The sequence below is a fragment of the Parasteatoda tepidariorum genome, chromosome 11 (genome assembly GCF_982258835.1).
Source record: "Parasteatoda tepidariorum strain Cologne lab strain chromosome 11, Ptep-v5.0, whole genome shotgun sequence".
Classification (NCBI taxonomy): domain Eukaryota; kingdom Metazoa; phylum Arthropoda; class Arachnida; order Araneae; family Theridiidae; genus Parasteatoda; species Parasteatoda tepidariorum.
The window spans coordinates 43,378,370-43,403,580 of NC_141765.1; the positions used below are offsets into that span (position 1 = coordinate 43,378,370).

At 25.9% G+C, this 25,211-nt stretch overlaps 1 protein-coding gene across 1 annotated transcript in view; it reads right to left on the reverse strand.

Moving 5' to 3' along the window:
- LOC107448557 (metabotropic glycine receptor) overlaps positions 1 to 25,211 on the reverse strand; it is an 81,361-nt gene that overhangs the window by 28,718 nt on the left and 27,432 nt on the right. Inside the window, exons 2-3 of the mRNA XM_016063804.3 lie at positions 19,753 to 20,178; positions 10,738 to 11,120 (exon numbers count right to left, since the gene is read on the reverse strand). Coding sequence (XP_015919290.1) covers positions 10,738 to 11,120; positions 19,753 to 20,136 — 767 coding nt within the window. The 5' untranslated portion in view covers positions 20,137 to 20,178. The remainder of the gene's footprint in view (positions 1 to 10,737; positions 11,121 to 19,752; positions 20,179 to 25,211) is intronic.

Below are 25,211 nucleotides of genomic sequence, written 5' to 3' on the forward strand. Positions count from 1 at the left end.
AACATACATCATCTTCATATATGATGACAACTTTCTTTTATTACATAGCATTCCAATGAAATGCTCATTTTGACAGAACATTTCATTTGAATGAGGTGGTAAAATATTTGGCTGTCACTCATCTTTTATATAAATAAGGATAAATGATATTTTTCTCGTTGAAAGAGATCGATAGTTCATTTATTAAGTCATTTCAAGAGATATTCTGGTTCTTTGGAAACCACAGTTCTTATAAGGTTGAAGTTTTCTAACTAAATAGTAATAAATTAAAAAAATAATTAATTTTATTATAGTTAAATAAGGAAACTATTAAGAATTTAACACTAGAAAGACTGAAATTTAGTATATACCTATATTGCCCAAAAGCAGTCAAAATGACTGCATTGTAAAAGAATAAATAATGAGTAAAGAAATTTGTTAAAAATTAATTTGTAATATTTTTTTATATTATTTGCAGTTATATAACAAGTTTTTAGTAAATATTAACAATAAAAAAATTATATGGTGTACAAAATTCTAAGAAATTGTGTCATTATGTGCATCATTGTTTTTCTAATTGAAATTAAAAGCAGTCAAAATGACTTCCTTAGGCAATCTAGTGTTAAGTGTAACTGCTTCAGAAAAAATTGATAAAAGAAAATTTTGTATTCTTTGCTTTGTATGAATTATGCAGCTGATAAAACTGACTTAATGCTTCGCAATTTTTTATTTCACTTTAGGATTTTTTTTACGAAATGATGAATGAATATCATTCAATTTACGCCTACTGTGATTCTGTTTTAATAAAACTGCATGTGCAAACTTATCTAGGATACTTATTAGTTTTGTCTTGTTGCTTTAATATCCTAAAGAAAAGTTTTATGAAAGAAGTTGATTTTCATTTCGAACACTATTTTTTAAATTTATTAGTATTAACTAAAATCTGGAAATAAATGATATATGCAACAACAAGGCACAGTTTAGTTAAAAAAAAAAAAAGTGCTTAAATTAGCGCATTAAAATAATTCAACAGCACATTACAAATGTAATAATATGTTACTAAAATATGTTGCACGCTACAACGTATAATAAAAATTTACTTTTAACTCATTTACAATTTTTTTAGTTATTTTTGCCGGAGAGGGAGTAAATAATAGCAATGGAAAACAATTTAGAAAATTTGTAGTTTTGGTAAGCAAATTTAACAGCTATTTAGATTCTAATAAAAGAACAGTTAATTTAATTCAAAATAATTTTAAAAACATAAATTAGTCTAAAGATGCTTTCGTAAAATTATGAGATAGCATAAGCCACAATCCTGTCCCTTTACTTAAAATTTTCAGTTTTCAAATTTTATCTTGCTTTTTAAACAAAAATGCGTCAGTTAAATTTTATGTTATAGATTCTGTTTTCCCCAAAATGTAATTACTTACAATAAATCTTAGTTTCAGTTTAATAATTTTCATCCCTTACTCTTTGTAAATTATACGAAATTCATATAGTTAAAAACTGCATTTATATATATTTAAAAAAAAAAAAAGGATTATAGAAATATAAAGTTTAAAGAAAAAAATCAAACAGTGATTATTTGTCTTTAAGAATAGTTTTTTTTTAAGTTATGACATAATTCAGAATTTAATTAGTTAAAAAAAAACTTGTGTCACTTTCCTTTCTATTTTTCGCTTTTATTCACAATTGTTACTTTTTTAAAGGAAATTATTAAAATGAAAAATTAATTATGTCACTTTTCAGCAGATTGAGATATATATTTATTTTAAGACTTAAACCATTCATTAATATAAAAAGCATGAAATAAATTAGAAATAATAGCAAATACATTAAAGCATAAATCAGCATTAACTGTTTAAAAATACATTAATTAATAATTATATGTAATTAACTTCAAAAATATGCAATTAAAAACATATTTCAATTTAATGGCTTAAAAATACAATGATAAATTATTTAATAGGAAATAAATTATGCGCAAAACTTTAATTACATGAAATGAACTATCCATTAATTACTTAATAATTGTTGTTTCCTAATCACTGCACTTAGTAAACATTTTTAGAATCCTTGTAAAAAAATGAAGTAAAAAAGTATGAAATATAGAGGTCGCTAATTTATGTTTAAGCAAGGAAGAAACAAAATTTCATCGAAATCTGTTGCACCACTAAATCGGCAAAAAATAATCAAAAACAGTTTGATTACAATGTGAAAACTTCCGGATTAAATTACGGCAAAAAGTACCGGCACTCAGGGTGTCGGTACTTTTTACTGGAAAATGTCTCGCAACAAAAGATATGATGCACAGTTATTTTTGCAGTAATAATTAACGTAAAATCATTGAATCACTCTAATTCAATATTACTGTAAACATTACGGTATAATATTTTACGGGGAAAAAATTTACAATATTTTTGCGAATTTTGCCATGTAAAATTAAATACTTTAAAATGATGCAAAACACTTTATACCTTACAATTCAAAACCTTTTCAACTTTTATTGAGTAAAATAATAAAAAACAATAAATAATTATAAAAAACATTTTTTGCATAAAATTATCCTTGGATAAACGAATTTTATAGTTATGTGCAAAAATTTTTCAATTTGCCTTGGTAAGTTCTCGAGATATGGCGAAATGAGCAAAAAATAAAATTAACATTATTTTATTTTTCCCATGTTTTGTGTGTATTTTATCGGTTCAAATTTTTGATCGATCTCCTGACTAAACTATTTACCAGATTGCTGCTGCCCCCTTTACTTTGGGAGTCAAAAAAAAGGTAATGTTTATTCAGAAAAAATACGTTTTTGTGTCGGTTAACGTTCTATTATATACGATCATTAAATGAAAAGTTATTCAGGGTGATCCTTTTTTTTTTTTTCCTTTTTTTTGCGCAGTGTACTAGATAAAATTTTTGAAATATGGAGGTGTTTCTAACTCTTTCCTTTCTACCTCTCTCTACTTCCTTGGGTATTGAAGCAAGTTTTGGATGTTTTTAATCCCACTTTCCACAGCAGTTTTTATTCCCTCGCTTGACCTTTAACCTTGTCCCGTGGGCTGTGACAGCAGTTGTCACATCTGAACTTGGGATCCTCTGGTGGGTCTATGACACTTTCAGCGTAAGAATGGGGGAAGAAATTTCTTTACAGGGGGAGGTGTTTTATTGTTTTAATGTTTACATTTGTTTACATGTTTTTCTTTACATTTCCCACCTACCTTCAAATATCTATTTCAAGTATGGGTACATGGTTGCTTGTCCGCCGTTTTCTTTACTTCGCTTTCAGTCAGTATCAATGTTGCTACTTTTTTGTGCAAATTTTTCTGTTCAAGTTGTAAATTGTTTTTAAAAATATTAATTTCTTTATTACAAATTTAATTTAATGAATATTTTCAATTATACATAAAAAAATGGAATAATAAGAATCGAAAAGCGTCTTTTTAAGTAAATTAAATCAAATTGATATAAAATATCGAAGCAATATATTTTACATAAACTCAAATAAATAGTAAAAATAATAGTTTACATAAACTCAAATAAAGTTTTTTTTTCAGGTTCTGTTTTAAATTCGTGTTATAAATGTAGTTATTGGAACTTTAAAATTTTGATTATAATTGCTGCAATAGAAAAAAAAAGTTCTTACATGATTTTAAATAAATATCTGCATTTCCGAAAAAAATATGAATACATTTCCACGCAAGAGTATTCATTCATAATTTAGGATACATTAATACTTTAAACATCACATTTATAAATTTATAATTCATAATACTAATGTATTTTTTATGTTTTTGAATTTGAAATCATAAACGCTATTTTTAACTTTTTTTTAACAAAACCATTTTTCTTTTGTGGCAATTTTCATGTTTCTTTCCCTCATGTTACACACAGTTCAACTTTAAATTATAGTTTCCATAAATTCTTTTAATATCTCAGTATTTTATCTTTTTATGAGATAAAAGCTAAATTTTTAAATATTAAAATTCCATAAATCTATTCAATTATTAAGTTGAAGTCAATTGGGAAATTGTGAATGACTATATATTAAAAAATGTAAAAACGAAATTTTTTTTAATTATATATTCTACGCAGTTACAATAAAGTGCTTACTTTTCATGAAATTTGCAGCAAAATAAAAGAAATGAACCCGATTGTTATATGTTAATCATTTGCAACTGAAGCACACTAACTGAAATATTTATGAGTTTTCGCGTTTAAGGAACTATTTTAAAATGACGTAAGAGAAGTTGAAGAGAAATATTCTTAGAAATTTAGAGCGCATATTAGATTCTTATTAAGAATTCATGGGATGAAGGTGCTGAGAAATATGTTATTAATTTAGAATTCGGTTAACGCATAAATTTTTTTAAAGGAATGATTTAAACTATTATATACTATTTACGAAAGAAATTTAAAAATTACAATCTTTAGATAAAATTTTAAATTTTCAGAAATGTTACAAATATTTATGATGTATGATATTGATATTTATACTGTATAATATAGATATTTATAATTAACTAAATTAAGACCACGAAAAAGAACTCTTTATGCATATAAATATTGATTCAAAGAAAAATTGATTTTGCTCGCGAGCAAAAAGGGTTTTCCCGCATTGTGACCTATTTTCACTGCATAATAACTCTCAGGAAGAACCAATTTCACACTATATTGATTTGTTAAAACATGGTTATCCTCAAATTGCAAGAGAGGACAATCTATCCGTTATTTATGTGAAAAATGGATATAAACTGTGCCTTTGGTTTTCAAAATTTCCAACGTTTTTTAACTCAATAAGATTACAACCAAATGTGTAATAATATTATTACATTTTAAACAGTAAAATTTTTATATTTCATTACAATACGTTGAACGTAGTAATGTAATGGAGTAGGCAATGACATACCACAATTACAATAATTTTAAATTGAATATCTGATAAAAAAATTTTGATATCGCGAAAAAAAACTTCTTAAATAACCTTTAATAGAAATTCAGAGTGAGAAGGATAAAATTAAATAAAATTACTCACATGATCGAGATTTTAATTTTTAATATAGTTTAGAACAGATATTGACATTATAATCTATAGTTTTCTTTTTTTATTCGTTTTAAATGGCAAATATATATATATATATATATATATATATATATATATATATATATATATATATATATATATATATATATATATATATATATATATATATATATATATATATATATATATATATATATATATATATATATATATATATATATAAACACAAATTAACATGAAAAACATGAATAAAATAAAAAATTAAATGGTAGAGAAACAAGAATGGTAAAAGCAAATAGTCGTTATCAAGACAAATCTAATTGCTATAAATGCGATATTTCTGAATAAAGAATAATTATCCTAAGATAAAAATTATTCTTTATATGTGTCGATATCGCAAAAAACCTTATGTTGTAAAAAATCATGAAATAAAAGAAAAATGTAAAAAGAAATCGAACTTACCGGCGGAAATTAAAGCGCGGTTTAGGTTTAAAAGTACAATAATAAAACAGTTAACAAAAATCGCGAAGATGTAAAATATTGGAAGTTGTGCTTATAGCTTGAATCGAATAAAATAAAATTAAAAAATGTATATATATATTTGATCGAAGAAGAAGAAAAAAAAATTTTTTTTAGTAAAATATTAGTGCTGCCATCTATGAGAAAAAATTAAAAATTTAAAAATTGAAATAATAATAAAAATGTTTAACGGATTGATTAAATTAGCAGACTAAAAAAAAAATCATTCATAGGGAAATTAATTTAAAAGTCAGTCTGTACAATTGGATAGAAAGCCGTTTATAGACTTTATCCTTCATTCAAAAAACCTTACATAATTTTACAGATTACACATATCCATCTTTCATAGGGTGACTTATTTAAAAATCAGAGCCTCCATACAGGAATAGAAAACCGTTTATAGGTTTTATCCTTCATTCATACAACCTTACATAATTTTAAAGTATACACGTATCACCTGCATTCATTTGGGGTGGTTCTTTACGAACCAGAGTCCATTCCACTAATACAAAAATAATAAATAAATAAATAAGCTGTTTATTATACTGGACAATTAAAATTAAATTAATTTTAGGAGGCTACAAATACTAAAAAGTAACTAAAAAATATTTAACTAATCCAGTATAAAAGGTCATACATCCAAACTATTCCGTCCAGTGGCTTTAGGAGTAGTTTATCATAGTTAGTTTCTACCTTGAAAAAATCAGAGCTCATTCTTAAAACAGAAAAATTAAATAAAAATTAAAAATTAATGTACCAAGTTTTTTAAGATATTTTTAAAATAGAATTTAAGAAATGAACTAGGAAAATGGCTTTTAATTAAATTGTTTTTATATATATCAGTATCTAATAAAAACTCGTTATAGTTAGAATTATTTCTGTAAGATCTATGAATTTGATTGGCAATAATATTAGAAAAAACCTTATTGGCTAAGTTAGAGTTAAAATCAATGCATTTTTTAACTGGAAATTTAAAATCATTTCTTTTGTCAAAAAGTTTAAATGTAATATTTTTATCTACAATAATATTAAGAGTCAAATCTGAAAAATTTGTTTGCAATTGAAAAACAACTCATTGAAAAACAAGCTTTTTTTGCTACTTGTATCTTATCATATTAAAATGTCACATGCATGAATATATAAATTTTGAATCTTTGTCGCCCACGTTACCTTTCCTATTGCATGGTGGAATTCACCTATAAAATATAAAATTACTTAATAACATTTTGGGTGTTTAAACGTTTCACTAAATATCAAGACAAATCAAACACGAAAAATTAATTATCTTAATCGAATATATGATCTAAAATGTAAATTACTTAATTTATTATTCGACATTTTGGAAATGCAAATACCATTGTTTGTTATATTGAGTTATGTTTTTACTACGCTTACAGCAATGTGTCAAAAAATTATAATAAAACTCTATTAGGTCTTTAAGAGATAATTCAATCTGAATTAATTCTGAATATTAAGTTTGAAGAGCAAGTTTCTTTTTCTCTTCTAAAATAGCCCTAAGTTATCGTAAATGTGTACGTACGATGTATTTCAAAAAATAATAATTTTTGATTTTTGTAAATTCATTATATCGGCGACATTCAACTTTATAAGATTTGGCTTTTTTTTTCTTCATGCAAAATCATGAAGAAAAAAAAAACCAAAATAATATCAATGCATTTAGTCTTCATGAAGTATTAGTGATAAATGTTTTTTTTTTATCCATTCAAAATAAATGCTTGAAAAGTCTTACTTTTTAAATGATACGTTTGGAATAAACCGCCAAATACTTCAAATGTAAAATGTGTTTTGAACCTCTTTTTGTTAGATTTATTCCTCCACTTCTAAACGGAATCATGGATACATATTTTTTTTTATTTTTGGATGTGTTTAGGGGAGAAAAATGTGAGATAGAAGCTGGAACATTCGGGAAATAAATAAAATAATTCTGAGAAAAGACAAAAAAAGAACATTTTTAATTTTTTTTTATCTCATTCATTTATTTATTTTTTATTTTATTTTTTCTTACAATGGAAGAGGGCATATCCCCCTTAATCTCCCTTGTTAGAAACTTTCAATTCTCTAGCCTTCGGAGGCAATGTGATGGTTAAAATATAATCTTCTCCCTCTCTTTGGAGGTATCCCAAATCTTGCAAGAAGGTTAAGAATAAGGTTAACTAAACGAAGGTTTCCAGACCACGCATCCCACCCACTAACGCTTTTTGTCAAATATGTGTTAAATATTTCTATTATTAAGGGAAAGGTAACCAGTTTTAGATTGATGTGATTGTGTGAAATGCTTATCATATTGCCACAACATGTTGTTGGTCTCGAAATTCGATTAACCTTAACCGCCTGACCATCAACGGCTGTTACGGTAATGATTTACTTTTATTTTTAACGAGAAGAAAAAGAGGGGCTAAAAGGTGAAGTTTGTAGAAAATAATTTTAAAAATTATGAACCCTTCCCTCCCAAAAAAGAAACTTTTTAGGGATTTTTTTCTACAAATTAAAAGGGCAAATACCTCTCAAATCTCTCTACTTGCTACAACTGCTAACATTTTTAATATTTTGCCTTCTTAAGCCCCCAAGCAGAAATTAAACTGCTAAAATAATACTGTTTCCTTCCTCCAAACCAAATTCGTGTTCATAAAATTATCGAAAAATGTGAACAAATTTTTACCGAAGCGTTTTCGCAATGATTTCGGTAAAATTTGCAATAAAATATCGTTTTATAATATGTGTTAAAATTTGGTAACTGTGGTAAAATTTGATAATTGCTCTATAATTAATTTTACCACAATTTTTTTCTCTTGATTTACTATTACATCATGTAAATAATAATGTATTTAGTGAGATATTCTAATTTATCAGGTTAAATTTGGTGACTTATCCACTAAAAAACTTTTTCATCATCCGTTAATCACAAAAACTTACAATCAGTCTTTATTTTCCTTTTATTCTGATATCGAAATAAGCCTGTTTCGACTGGTTTAATACGATATACCAAATAGCATAAATTAAAATGTTAGTATAAAAGAAAAGAGGAACGAAGTTTTACCGTAAGACGAGATGTTCGATAGACCATTTGTAATCAGTAATTATTACCTTTTATCCAAGCTAGTGACAACTTGTTCGATTAAAATGGAAAAGTTCATGCTCGACTTGTTAATTCAAAGAAAAGGCTGACACGAGAGAAGTAAATCTTTAAGGAAAGAATGTGGTCTGCAACTAAGCAACTTTGCAGGTAAAAATAGTTCAAGTAATTATCGGAAAAGTTATAATTCTGTTTTTTCAATTTCGCACAAGCAAATGACCACGTTACAAAAATTCTTATATCAGAAGCAAGTTTTAAAGATTTCTTGCTCCCAAAATTGGAATACTCGGTTTATAATTTGGAGCAAAGTTAACTTTCAATCAAACGAATAGCTTTCCATTTTGACTTAACTTATTTGTCTTGATTCAAGCCTTTTTGTGGAAGATGTAACAGTGAACATGTAGTACACAAAAAAATAAACCACTTTGACTAACTTTTCATCTAATGAGCGGATAATGTTCGGGAATTCAATCATATTTGGTTCGAGAGGTGATTTAAAATATACTAATTAATTGTAATATCAATAATAAGTAAAATCACGAAATCAGACATAAAAATTGCAAATTTAACACAATTACACGAGCAATCCCACCAATAATCTGTCATGTGATTCATGCAAATTAGACAATGTTTTGGCTTAAAAAATAAAAAAAACATTTTGTTACTTTGTTTTTGTAGGGCTTTTTTCTAAAATACATTTTTACTAAATAGGAATATAAATACGTTCACACGTATTTATAAAAAAACAATAAACTGTATAACAATTAACTACAATGTTTGACAATTGTGAGGTGTAATTACCCTCATAGTTAATAAATTAAAAGCCTTTTTGGAAAAAAGAGTTTTTTTTTTTAATTTATTTTAAAGTCTGCGAAGCGGCTGGATATTTAAATTTTGCTTTTTAATAATTTTCGCAAAACTTGATAAACGCAATTCTTATATATAAAGTTAGTTATATATACTTATTATAATTTGTTTATATTAATTTCAAATAAAGTTTCAGTTTTAGTGCCTGCCTTATAACTAAAAAATTAAAAAAATTCAACTTAACTAACGCGATTTGAAAAATTAATTTTACCGACATTATATGAGTGCTTTCAGAAATGGTGCCCTCTTTACTCCACTACAGATTATGAGTGATAATATACTTAAAAATGAGGAGCCTAAATTTCATTTCAGTCTTTCTAGCCGTTTTTTATTTTTATTAGAGTTTTCCTGTAAATGTAAAATACAATTGAAAATTTAAGGAATGAATAGTACATTTGTCATAGTAATAGTTAAAAGCCATGACATAATAAGCATTGCGATGAAAGAGTCAGGAAATTTTTTCCTAAATATTATTCGTAATACGCAATTTCCCACCTTTTGATAAAACTTTCTCACAAACAAACGTTTGAAAATCGATATATATATATATATACATATATATATATATATATATATATATATATATATATATATATATATATATATATATATATATATATATATATATATATATATATATATATATATATATATATATATATATATATATATATATATATATATATATATATATATATATATATATATATATATATATATATATATATATATATATATATATATATGCCTATCTAACCCAAAGAAGTATCTGTATTAATTTGACACACATTGCAATGGCTAATTATGAAAGTCATAGAAAGTCTTTGAAAGAAGATTTAGAAAGATGGTTTTTGATAAAATTTAAGTACATTGAGTTTATGCGCATGAAATGTAATCCCCCATTTAAATAGTGTACATTTAATACCGATAGCCTATGTGTTTAAACTTTCGGGATTGGTGTTGGTTGCATTGATCGATTTGGTGCCCAAAAAATCATTTTTTTGTTTAATTATTCATTTGAGAAACAATATTCTGCATTTATGCTATTTGTGATCAACATATTAATGAAATGAAAGAATGTGAGTTACTTTATCATAATTCATATGGTAAATATAGTAAGAAAGTAATAATAAACTCGCTTATAAATATTAAAGTTAATGATGTGCTTTGAAAATCCCTTTCTCTTATTTGCAGATACTGGAGACAATTAAAAAATTTTAGTTAGTCTTACTTGAAATAAAGCTCATCGGCGTTTCTGGTAAAGAATGGGACACTATATGTAATTTGCCACTTGGTGGTGAAATTACAATCGATGTAGGGTGAAGTCCAATAGCCATCCTCTGTTGTTACGACTAGATCAGTGCCATTTCCGACTTGACCAAAAAGCTCTGAATAGTTTCCTGTTTCCAGAACCCAGAACCAATCGTTGCCTGACCATCGATCCAGAGATGAACTTCCTAGATTTTGTGTTCTAATCGACCCATCGTTTCTTCTGTTGGTGAACGGTATAAAGAAATCGCCTGAATCCGATGTCAGGACAATGCTACTGCTTGTCAGTGAAGGATCACTTTCCACGTTAGCTTTTACCAATGAATAGAAGAAAAGATGATTAATCTAGAATGAAAGAGAAGACACTGTTAAATAAATAAAAATATGTTTTATTCTTTAAGTGTAACTAGTAGTTAACTATTTTTACTTTAACATAAACATCATTGCTCAAATTATTATTTCGATACATCCCAATATATCCACTTAAAAGAGAATTACTATTTCTATAACAATTCGTAGTTCCAAAAAACAATGCCCGCTATAAAATTCAACACTGTTTCCAAATACTTTTAGATATAAAATTATATGAAGTAATAATAAAAACATATGTACTGCTAGAATTGTTTATTGGTTAAAAGCTTTAAAAAATTTGAGAATAAATCTTAGTTCTTTTCCTTCATTCTTTGAAAAATGAAGTAAATATGGTGTGTCATAGAAACTAACCAACTGAAAAATGGGCTATACAAAAACTTATAAAAACCCAAATAACAATTATTAATTGCTATTTTTATTTTAAAAAAATCATATTTAATGCAGATTCTTGAACTTTTTTCGACTTTTTTTTTTGCTTGATAAAATAGTAAAAAATCATTATATCATCGTCATGAAAATTATTTTTTTATGCTTTCAGCCTTACTTCTAAATTATAAGATGAAATGGGCTTGTTTCTTGTTACTCTCCTTTAAGTTTCTTTTATACTCTGTAATAAGAATCATAAAAAATTTTCATAGATAAAAGCATGCATATTCATTTTTTAAGGATAACAGTAGAACTAATTTAACTTTTTTCTAATCAGCTACTTAAGATTAAAACAATATATATTTTAGTTTTTTTAATTCGTATTTATAGTACGTATTTAATATCATCTCAGTTGACGAACAATCTATTCATCTGAGGGGATGTGCTACTCTTTGCCGTAACCTTATAATTCTGAGTTGAGTTTAACTCTAGAAGCAAGAATGTATCAGGACAATCTCATCATTTATTTATTAGTAAACAACTCTAGCTTTTTATTAGATCGGTATAAATAAGTATCGATATGAAACTGCTTGACAACACTGACTCAATAAAAATTAAGGTCTTCGTGCTAATGAAGTTTTAAAAAAAATTGTGTTGTGTATTATGTTAGTAGAGTAGAAGTTGTTTATAGATTTGGAGATTATGATGATGGAGTTTTGGAGTTTACAGATTTGGAGATTCTTAAGTAAAAAAAAATCTTTATTTCTTTTTTTTAAACAGATTGTGTATTTTTGCTATCAGAAGGTAGATAAAATAATTATTGCAACTTTCAGAGAATCGGTAATCACTATTTTGCATTGTTGATGCTGACGTATGCCAGTTAAGGCAAAGAGGTGCGATTGTTCTTGTTTTTCCAGTAGCGCCATCTATGGCCAAGAATTTGACATTTGTTACACCCATACGTCACACCCGTTTATAGGGCGGACCCATTCATACATATATTCATTCATCCACAGATCGTAATTTTGACCTGAATCAGAGAACGATCAATCTCCAATCCAGTACCCCCAGAGGTTTTGATTTGTTATATGAACATGGAGGACTTTACCACTCGACAGATTTAACGTGCATCAGTCATTTATTTTACATTATTATTTAATGTACCCCCTCCCCCACCTTCGTTTTTTTCTCAAAATTGTCCCGGGTTCAGTTTTGTTGAAATAGGCAAATTTAACTTATTAGGTAAATTTAACTCCAGTTTTCCGACCCTTGGATTGGCGCAATCTGGAAAATGTGGTCATGATATTTAGTTCAGTCGGAAAATCCAATTAAATTTTTGAATAATTAACGCTATTTTTACACTGAAAAAAAGTATGGTCAAATTTACAAGAATATGGTAAATTTTACCGTGTTTCTGGCTCTATGTGAACACCAAAAATAGTAATTTTTAACGAAGCGCTTTAGTAACGATTCCGGTAAAATAGACAATAAAATATGGTTTTATAATTTGCGATAAAATTTAGAAATTTATCATGATACCTTAGAGCAAAAGTTCCCAAAAGGTGTTCTGTAGAGCCCTAGGATTCCGTGGAAAAGTCACAGGGGTTCCGAGAATTAGGACTCTTTTAGCAAGTTACTATTTTGAAGCCCGTAATTATATCTTATCAATAATTCATTATTTCTTTAAGCTTTAGGAAATTATTAAATTATTTTTGAAAAATGCTAAAGGGAAAAATATATATATATATATATATATATATATATATATATATATATATATATATATATATATATATATATATATATATATATATATATATATATATATATATATATATATATATATATATATATATATATATATATATATATATATATATATATATATATATATATATATATATATATATATATATATATATATATATATATATATATATATATATATATATATATATATATATATATATATATATATATATATATATATATGTATATATATATATATATATATATATATATATGTATATAAAGTAACAGTACTTTGAATGAACTATGAAAGGAACATGCATGCATAATATGTTGCGTTAGTATATCTCATATCTCATGGAACTTTCCAATTCCAAAATAAAATAAATAATTTAACAAAAAAGAAATGTGTTTTCCGAATATCCACTCATAACATTTGTTAAACTTTTTCGTTTTCATTTTAGCAAAAACCATAATAGTTTGTTCTATTCATTTTCAATTTAAGCACATACTAAAAACTAATTCAGAACTAAACTACATGCCACCTTGCAAGTTCAATTATCTGGCGAAAAATTTGATTTCTAAACTACTATTAATAAAGCGGCAAGAGTTTTTTTTTTTAAATTAACTCTTTTCAAAATGATTGCTAGTTCAATCAAGAGAGTTAGTTGTAACTTTGTTTATTATTTAAGTTTAATTATAATGTTTGGTTATTATTATATTTTTCATAAATTCGAGGTACCGTTGAAAGAATGTCGTAATTTTAGCGCTTCTCAGACCAAAAAAACTGGGAACCATTAACCGAAAGCACGCATAAAAACCATTAATTCGGTTAAATTTACTTTTAAGATTTCCATTTTTTACTAAACGTGAAGTAAGGAGAACTATCATTTTGAAAATCAGAATTTCAAGTAAACCATTACCATATAAACGGAAAAATTACCAAATAAATAATTTAAATACTATATATTTTGATTTTATTGACCAGAATGATGTTTTTTTAAAACAGAAATGTCCTTACCATACATTATAGTAATTTTACTAGAATTTTTTTCACCATGTTATACGATAAAAATATGCAGTTGGTCAAAATACATTATTAACGAGAATCTAAAATGAAATATGAATAAGAAGTTTTGGTTGTCTAATTATTTAAATGTTTAAAATTCGCTTTACTGCTAAACTCAATGAGAACTTTATTTTAAGGTTTATAAATTTTAATGATTGATTTTCATATTAAGCTTTTATTTGTACTCTTAATTTAGAAATATAAATAAGAATATAGCTTCAATATACAACCCAAAAATATTTTATTGATATAAAACAATAATTGAATTTAATTACTAATTATAAATCTAAAATGCAAAACTATAATTTATTATTTAAGTAATTAGAAATCCTGGTTTGTCCGCCTTCATAAATCAATGACCTGTTTTCCGCGTGTTTAGCTAAGAACTTATTGTTCTCAGGTTCCGCAAAATGACAAGCTACAAATGAACAATGGATTTTCAAAATTTTAATAAGAGAGGAGGTTAAGGCCAGACATAAAGCAAGGAAATATAAAACTCTCGAACAAGCTATAGTAAAGTATAGTTTTTCGCTTAATGATCAAAGTTGGATAATATTACGATAGCTAACGATATACTAGTATAATGATTGTTATTATAGAGGATTAAGCTAAACAGTGGACTATGAAACTAAACCTCTTGAGATGCAAAACGGTAATTTTAAACCAATATTCATGAAATCTGGAATAATTACATCATTTAGGTGTATGAAATTATAGATACACATAAAAGTTTATAATCCCTATTTATCAAAATTACGGAATTAGAACTTAAACGGACATTAAGTACGCTGCATTTATGCTTTTAAATAAGTGTTCATAAAAAGGCGAAAAAAAATTATCTGAGTTTATTTTAATGGCTTGAAAACGAAAAGTACTCTGGAATAATCGTTTTAGATTTAATTAAAGTTCGAGATTGAATTGAAATTTTTATTTGCCTCAAATCTTTCATAAGTATTATTATCATTATTATTATTATTATTATTATTATTATTTTGAAAAAGGAGCTTTAAATAGAAAAAAAAGTATCTTATTTATTTTGCTAGTAACATAATTTCGCAAGTTCCAATATTTCAATAATATTTTGTACATTAATACTAAATGTTGTAAAATCATTTGAAAAACAACTAAAAATATTCGGTCTGAAAACTAAATTATTAAATTTAGAGACACACAGTGAAATCTAAAATGTTACGCGATCTCCCATTTAAAGTATTTTTATAATTATTGTATTTTCTATTTTTTTAACTTTAAGAAATTGATTAGCAAATAATAGTCATTCCTAATAATTAGTAAATAATAGACATAATAAACATTCCTAACACTGAGTCGTTTTTTAAGTCGGACTTGAATAAAAAAAGGACTTCATTATCAATCAAACTCATGAAACTTGTAGATAGTCGTAATACTTAACTCGAAAAAAATAATTCCCGTGAGCTTATTCTGTAAATTTTCAGTTGTCTCTTAAATTAAAGAATCAGCATTAATTGGTTAAGACTGTGAAATTCAACAGGGAACAGTCAAGCATAGGTCCTTAACTAAATTTTGATTTAAAGTGTTTATATAAATTAGCTTATTGAAATAAAATAGCTGACATTTCAAAATAAAAACGAAAAACAATGACAATGCTTAAAAATTTAATGATTTGGGATTTTCAGTTGCGTATTTTCATTTCAAGGTGAGAGATCTTAGCAATAACTGCAGCACTGCAGCATAAATGAAAGCATTACGTAGCAAACTGCTTTTAGTCCTATAAAAACTATAAAACATTTTTAAGCCAGAATGCTATACCCATCTCTTATTTGTTGTTTGAAAAGCTCTTAAAAAGATTAGTGTATCTAATTTGAAAAGCTTTCGTAACATCAGAGTGAACTACAAACTTTAAAAAATGCGTATTAAAGAAAACGCAGTAAGTAAAAAGTACTTTTAACTCAAACGCATTAAGGTTTTATGCATCTAGTAGAAAAATCACATTAGAAGCATCGCGGTTCATAAACTTCACTTGAATATAATTAATAATTTATATCCTGTGTTCATGTTAAACTTATTAAGCGCCTTATTTTTAATTTGAAACATCTAATTATTAAAACTTTAAATTTTAAATATATTTCATATATTATATTTGTCATCATAATATTTTAAAAAAATTTTAAATAGTTCCACATGTCGAACATTAAAAATTACGTATGCACTCTGTAAAAAAGAAAACGAGACTCGATTTTTTTTTATCCTATATGAATTTTAATACCATTCTAGAGGACTCATTTTTCTCCTTTAGCTATTGCACTTTTATGCAAGAATAATTGAAATATATAATTTTATTTTTAGTTATGAAAAGAAAAATTTTTTAACATTAAAAAATATATAAGGATATTTGAGCTGTTATTTTTTAGAGTAGAATAAGTCGTTTACTTTTTTATTTATGTTTACGATTTTAATAATCATTGTTGCATTTTCATATTTCATCAAAGTATGGCTAAAAAACACCACCAAATTTATTGACCCTTATAAACATTTTTAAATTCATTGAAATACTAACCCTTAAGAGCCCGGACTTATTCCTCTTTCAAAAATACGCCACATTTAGTGAAAAACGTATTTCTTTTATATGTTTTATTTATTTATTTGTTGTGAGAAGTTAAATCCTTTGCAATAATTATAATGAATTAATAATTTTCTAAAACTTTATAATCTTTTTTTCATGACAAGTCATTTCTGCTATGTGAAGCTGAGTTTATATATCTTTTATTCTAGTAGAATACCAATAAATATAGTCTATTTAGGATGTTCCGTAATTATCGCTCTTTATAAATATAGTTTTTAGACTTCTTTAAATAAAAAGTATGAATAATAGAGATCGCAAATTAATATTTAAGCGAGAAAAAAATAGAAATGATATGAATATCTATCAAATCACTAATGAGGAAAGCGGAATAAAAATCCTCTACACCAGTCTGATAGCCTGATGGCCCAATAGGATGTTCTTAATAATAGCTTTGCAACTTTTTTCCATTTGCTCCGGCAATCAAACAGCTTTCAATGTTTTTAGTCACAGCTTTCTCAGTTGTGATTCAAAAAAATTTTGGAAATGTTATAGTTTTCCCTTGTTTAAATATTAATTATACCCTACAATTCAAAATTTCTAGATTATAATTAAATAAAATAATAAAACTAATGAATATTTACTAAAAATTATTTTTTGCATGGAATTGTCTTTGGAGAAACAAATTTTATAATTGTTTGCAGAAATGCTTCAAGTCGCTTAAAAAGTTCTCGAGATATGATAAATACACAAAAAATAAAATTAACATTCAATGGTTCAAATTTTAGACCGCTATCCACGCCAAACTATTGTACTCATATTTCCCAGATTGTGGCTACCTCCTATATCTTGGGGGTCAGAAATCCAAATTCGTCGAAAAAAGCATGTTTATTCAGCGAAAATAAGTTTTTATGCCTGATTTCGTAATTTGAAAAATCGTCTGCACTAATGAATTAGCATATTTGAAGTCACTCCATCGAACCCTTAAGATTGAGTCAAAGAACATGAAGATACGATCATGGGATCAAAAGTTATTCATAGTGCATTTATTTTTTGCGCACTATACAACTACGGTGATCAGAGCATCCTGCTTTAAAAACCCGAAGGTTCTTGATTTGAATCCTGCCAGTAGTCAACGAACATTCCTCTCACACATTTCTCCCTTCACAGCATTTTCAAGACTACGCTCTTTGCTCAAAAATGATTATATGCTGTTTCAATCTTCGTGTCAATTTCAAATTCGACTATTATTTGTCTTGGAGATATTTTGTAACATTTTTGTTCAATCTTGAGAAACCCTTTTTTACAGCTCACTTTTTCTGGAAATACAACAATTTAACTAAAAAATATTCTCATTTATCCTTTATTTTAAATTTAATGATTTATTTATGTTATAAATTATAATAATTAATTAAATTATTTTAATAACTTATGATGAATTATTTTAAATTATACGGTTAGAAAAAAATTGATAGATTAGTGTAAATGCTTGATATATGGGTGATTCTCACGAAACATGATATTCACTGTCCCTTGCTCCAAGATCTAATACTATAATACTAAAAGAACTTTTTAAAAAAAAAATTAATAAATACCATTGCAGTTAGCATTTTAAAATGACTTTGCATTGACTAGCATTGACTGTTTTGTAAACTTAAAAAATTTAATTGAACATCAAAATGTCATGTCCCAAACAATATTTCCAATAATAACTAGCTTCAAAACTTCCCATACATTTTTCGAAATCTATCCTATGTAAGCATTTCTAGAATATACGCAGAGGGTATTGTTTACTAAAACTTCGTTTAAAATAATTTTTTTCTGTCAATAATTTGTTTGTCCCATGAAAATCTGTCATTTTCCTGGCTACTTTTATTTAGTGATTTATAACCAAAATAGATAGCGCCAGGAATCAATATCTTATGTTAATAGATTGATTAGATACCCTCCTATCTGAACATGTCTTGTTGCATGAATAAAGAACCAATTTTCTGGCTCAAAATCTATTTCAAAAAATTTTTCAAGGTGAGTAGGTTTTTATGCGGTCATTTTCCTGGCTTCTTGAAATCATTAATAAAAAAACTACATAGATTTATCTGAGTTATTTTAAGAAATACTGTTGTTTTTTGCAGAATATAAACGTCTTCGGCCAAAATATTAAATTAAAGTAAAGTTATATGCTATATAATGGCGAATTTGTCATTATACTGACTGTCATTTTCCTGGCTTATGAATGCCAGGACATTGAAGTGTTACCAGAAATTCTTTTTAACTTCTAATACTGTAAAGAGGGAAAGCAAATATCATATTAACCTAATACCAAGTTTATGTATGATTGTAATATGCTTGGATGTAATCAAAGTTATTTATTTATTTAATGATTGATTATTATACACAATTTTATTCTGCACATATCAGCAACAAAAATTTTTTTGTTTCTTTCTACAGTGGATAAAATGAATTAATTTAAGCAATTTATGGTCCATCTAACATAAAGGCTTAAGTTGAGTTACTTACTATTAATTTAAAATGACTGTTTTTTAAATTTCTAAGGTAATATGTCATTTTCCTGTCATTCAATTTTTTTTCTCGAGAAAATGTCAATAAACTACACTGCTGTCTATAAGATATTAATAAGTGTAGCTAAAGAAGTATACAAAACAAATTTTAGATTATTTTGAAGACTTTAAATTTGAAGAAATTTTTTGGTCCGAACTATCACGTTTCGTGAGAATCACCCATATATTGAGTTTGCAGAGTAATTGGGTGATTGGTATATTAGCTTTCCAGAGCATTCTAAAGCTAACCTCTGTGTTAAACATCATTAACCGATATTTCTCATTAAAAAATTAATGATTTTAGAAAGCAATGATAACAGTTACCTCTGTGTCATTAGGGGCCTTAAGAAAATAATGGTTGAGGATGTTGGCAGTTTTGACAGCTGATTTCATCTGTTTTTCAAAAGTGTTTGTGAATTTTGAAGGTAAATGCCATTCAAACCCATTACTGGAGAAATCTGCCAAAGATGTTTTACGACAGGAACCATTTTGATGCGAGTAATAAATATTTTCAATAAATTGTAGCACAGCAGCAACAGGATTACCACGCTCAAATAAAATCTTTACTTTTTCATCAGGAGTCAGATTTTCTGGGCGCTTGGGTCTTGACGTAGCTTGGGTTAATTGAAATGGTGGTATGCCAGCTCGAACAACGCCTATTGGAATGCTACAAAAAATAAAAACCAAAAAGGGTGCTTTTATTCCCATCAGGGTGACCAATTCACTATATCCATCTGAAACATCCTGAACCTGAAAAATAAATATGACGAAAATAAATATGATGAATATGTAATAACAGACATCTATGCATTAAAAATCTAAGTTAAAGATAGCTTTCCTAAAAATGAATCAATTATTGAATCAATCGTTTGTTCACTGTAAAGTATTGAATTATAGGGTAAAGAATAAATGGGTATTTCCATTACTAGAGTAATATCTTTTGGCGTGACTCTGGTTATAAATGTTTATCTTCGACTAGTCGTCTTCGGTAGTTCGTCTACCCTTCCGGACGCAATTTTACAAACCATCGTTGTTTCAGGACCTGCTCTCTCTTGTTAGGCGATTTTTTTCTGAGAGCGGGTATGATTCTTGGCTTCGTGGCCGAGAAGCAGGGTGGAGGTTTTTCTTCTCAGAAGAGAAGCATTTTGTTTTGTCTTTCTCTTCAAAACGAAAGGGAAAAAAAACTTAATTTTTGATTTATTGTTCTCAATTGTTTGTTGTAAATCGATACTTTTTCACCCTTTCAATTATTTTTTTTTTATATATATTCGATTGTACAATAATACTACTAAGGTTTTATAAATAACTATGAAAAAACCTAGTATTTTTTGTGAAGCACAACAATAAAATTTATCCAGGAATTTAAAATGTGTATAACTGATCAGTTAATTAATTTCTGAAAATTGAAATGTTCCTAAACAATAGTTTACTAATTATTGAAGCATAATCAATGTAAACACTTTTCTACTTCAATTAGAAAGCTAAGCTATAAATAAAAATAAATGTTAAACTCATCTTAGTTTTGTTATAGACAATCAAGAATTCTGTACATGCATATTGCTTTAAAATAAATAAAAGTCAAAAACTAAGTAATATTTCATACAAATTATGAAAGAGAAAATGAGTTCGCTCTTATATGAATTCGCTCTAAATCATAAGTTTTTCGAGGTTATATTAAAAATTATAAAAATCATGGTTTTTTAATTGCCAGATTTTTTCATTGCGGAATATTCGATTTACATAAATAAGCTGAGACAACCTTATGATTTTTTCTAGTTACATAATAACGGGAAACGTCACTTTGTTTTAAAAAAAATATTTTACACATGATTTGAAAGGAATAATTGAGCAATTTTATTAGAATAGTTTTTATTTAATTGTAAAATCGAAACGAAACGTTCAATAAGAATTATTTAACTTTTATCAATCCAATATAAATATGATGAACTCATATAAATAAAATTATAGATCAGATTAGGCTTGAAATGTTTCATTTAATTTTGTTTTGAATTTGTTTGTAATAGAAAACTATATAGTTATTTTTTTATTTATTAATTTCTAAGTGGAAAATATTTTGGTTAGAGAGGTCATGTTCCCTTTGTGATTCTTTGATTACAGACATGGAAAATCTAATTTTCCATCTGATTTAATGAGCTAAAGATATCGTAAATAATTTAAAGGTACAGTGACTAGCTAATAAGATATCGAGTATAAAAATCATCAGTTGATATGGTCTTTTACACTAAATTCTTGTAATTTAAAAAAATTTCTTTACTTTTAATATTATTTTTTTTTACTAAAATTCGTCTCAAAATGTCATTCAATTGGAGAAATTTTTAATTTTTAACTATAATTATCACTTTTCATCAATTATTTTGAAAATATCTATCTATTTAAATTGCTGGTTGATTAATTTAAATAAAAAAACAAGTCTAAAGCAATAAAAATTCCACTAAAAGAAGGAAAAAATAAATCTTGGACACTAGTATTCTTTTATTTCTATATAATCTTGTACAAAAAATAAGTCGGAGTTAACTGTTGAACTGCTGAAGGACTTGCACAGCCTGTCCGTGTCTTTTTATTTTTCAGGTTGATCACACACAAAAGTGTATTAAAAACCAACATTAAAAATAAGATATCTAAGGGATAATATTGAAGCCGATATGTCAAACGCAAAATCACACGTCTCAAATCATTAAATAATAATGTAATATAAATAAATAAAAGTAATGTATAAATAAATGAAACAAAAATTTTAACGCTACTGAATCAAAATTTACAAAAAGTACAAAAAATTAAGCATTCCTACGCTAAAATATCTGTAATATTAAATGAATTCAAAATAAATATATCAATTTAAACTATATTAAAGTATACATATTAAATTATATTTAAAATATATTATAAGAAACTTATAATAAAATAAATGAATTTAAAAAAATAATTTTTAAGTGAAAATTATTTGCTCAAATAAAAATTACAATTTGTAACATGGTGGGGGAAAGGATATAATTATATGATTCATAAATAACATAGACATGATTCATAAATAATTTATGATTTTTTTTCATTTCTGTTAAATCATTAAGTACTCTAAATTTCTTTTTCACACTTAGTATTTTTTGCCAGCTTTTATATTTGTTCTTTAATCATTGTTTCCTTTATCAAAAACTTACCTTATTATTCTTATTTAAAGTACTTAGTAAGAAACAGAGATTAACTTAGTGGATAATTTCTTGATTTCAATATTACTGCGACTTCCATATGTCACAGTAAAAGAATATCAAATCAAATCTATACATTTTTACTACAATTATTTTTGATTCTTATTTTGATAAAAAGGATAAGAAAGGATTAAAAGATTAAAACCTAGGAAGAATGCAAACATATAAATCTCTCTCTCTGTATATATATATATATATATATATATATATATATATATATATATATATATATATATATATTATTATTATTATTATTATTATTATTATTATATTTTCTTATGCAATGATAAACTGTTTTCTCAGCAAGCAAGCAATATTGAAGAGTTAGAAATGCATACTTGTATTATAACTATGCTTATTTTATTCCTCATGCCTGGTATTTAAAAGGGAACCTTAGCATTGAAAATAAAAAAAGTATTGTAATTAGCAAATTTTTAAATACTTTAGCATTGGATTTCAGAGAACTAGCAGTATCATGAAACATGGGATCACGCTAATTTTTAAATGTGCTTAAAAATTTGCATCTTTCGTTATAAGTTATTATTTATAATTCGTTATAAATTTTGAAAAAAAATTCAAGACATATTTCACATGTATTATAACAATAGAATAAAAGTTTGTAATATTATTTTTATGCAAAAAAAAATCTCCCCAATTACTTTGATCCATAGATTTTTGATTATTTAAATAGTTCGGACTAATTTATCATCAATTGAATTGATATAATTCATTCTTTGAAAATACTGACTGGTTTCTAGTGACTTAAACTAAACGCACCAGTTGACAAATTTAATAAAAAAGAATTTCTTTTTTTATTATTTTTAAAGAAACACCACTTATTAAAGGCGAATTTGCAATTTTGCGAAATGCAATTTTTTTTTTAAATTGTGATTTTGTCTTCGTCTATCCTGTTTCATATCGTATACACAAATTACTCAGAGAAATAAACAAATTTGCAACTTTGAGTTAGCACAAAATAAGCACCACAAATGGCTTACAGCTTTGTGCTAGGTACGTATTTGTGAACAACGTCATAAGTCAAAATACTATATCGGCAACAAGACGGTAGAGTGTCATTTTATCATATGAACAAATAACGTACCTTATGAAATTTGAACAATATTATTTTAGCTGTGCCAATGACGTTCTGTGAATGTACCTTTTGAAAAATCTTTTCTTTTTTTTAAAATGAAACCTTTAGTGTTTTGAGTTATATTTTATGAAATAAATATATCGACTTCATGCGACGAGTAAAGATGAAAATCTGGATTCTCATATATAATTCTCATATATAATATCATTAATGATTTATTTTTGCGATTATGGGCAATTTTATGTAAATTAGAATATATATATATATATATATATATATATATATATATATATATATATATATATATATATATATATATATATATATATATATATATATATATATATATATATATATATATATATATATATATATATATATATATATAATTAAACATATTTCGCTTTAAATGAGATTTTCAAAAGAAGAAGAAAAAAATGTTTCAAACTCACATTTTAACAGCATGTATAGATCGTTTTGTATATTTATCTTATACTTTTAACTAAACAATCAATGTGATTGCTTAATCCCGTTGGTTGTATACTTTACTTTAAAATAAGATTCGTTATCGATTCTATTCGTAGAATTTCCAATTACGTAATTTTTTTTTCAGATTAAGTTTAAGAATCTAATTATTTGCTTAAAGGAAATCGGTTTATCAGGATCAAATTATCGGGCTACTCCCACTATCCAATGTATTTATTTATTTATTATTTTTGCCTCATTACATTTTTAAGAAAATATGTACAACTTTTTAAAACTCAAACTCATTTGTGGTTGATCAAAACAAATACTTCTGCAACAAGCGTTTTGTCATGAAAAACGCATGCAGGCAAACACTTTGCCTAGAAACTCTTACGTAGAAAAATATTTTACTTTCAAACAAAGTCACCCCTTTTTGGAAATGGAAATATTTCCCTAGAAAGTCCTCTGCCAAGGCGAGGAGCGATATATATATATATATATATATATATATATATATATATATATATATATATATATATATATATATATATATATATATATATATATATATATCGCTCCTCGCCTTGGCAGAGGACTTTCTAGGGAAATATTTCCATTTCCAAAAAGGGGTGACTTTGTTTGAAAGTAAAATATTTTTCTACGTAAGAGTTTCTAGGCAAAGTGTTTGCCTGCATGCGTTTTTCATGACAAAACGCTTGTTGCAGAAGTATTTGTTTTGATCAACCACAAATGAGTTTGAGTTTTAAAAAGTTGTACATATTTTCTTAAAAATGTAATGAGGCAAAAATAATAAATAAATAAATACATTGGATAGTGGGAGTAGCCCGATAATTTGATCCTGATAAACCGATTTCCTTTAAGCAAATAATTAGATTCTTAAACTTAATCTGAAAAAAAAATTACGTAATTGGAAATTCTACGAATAGAATCGATAACGAATCTTATTTTAAAGTAAAGTATACAACCAACGGGATTAAGCA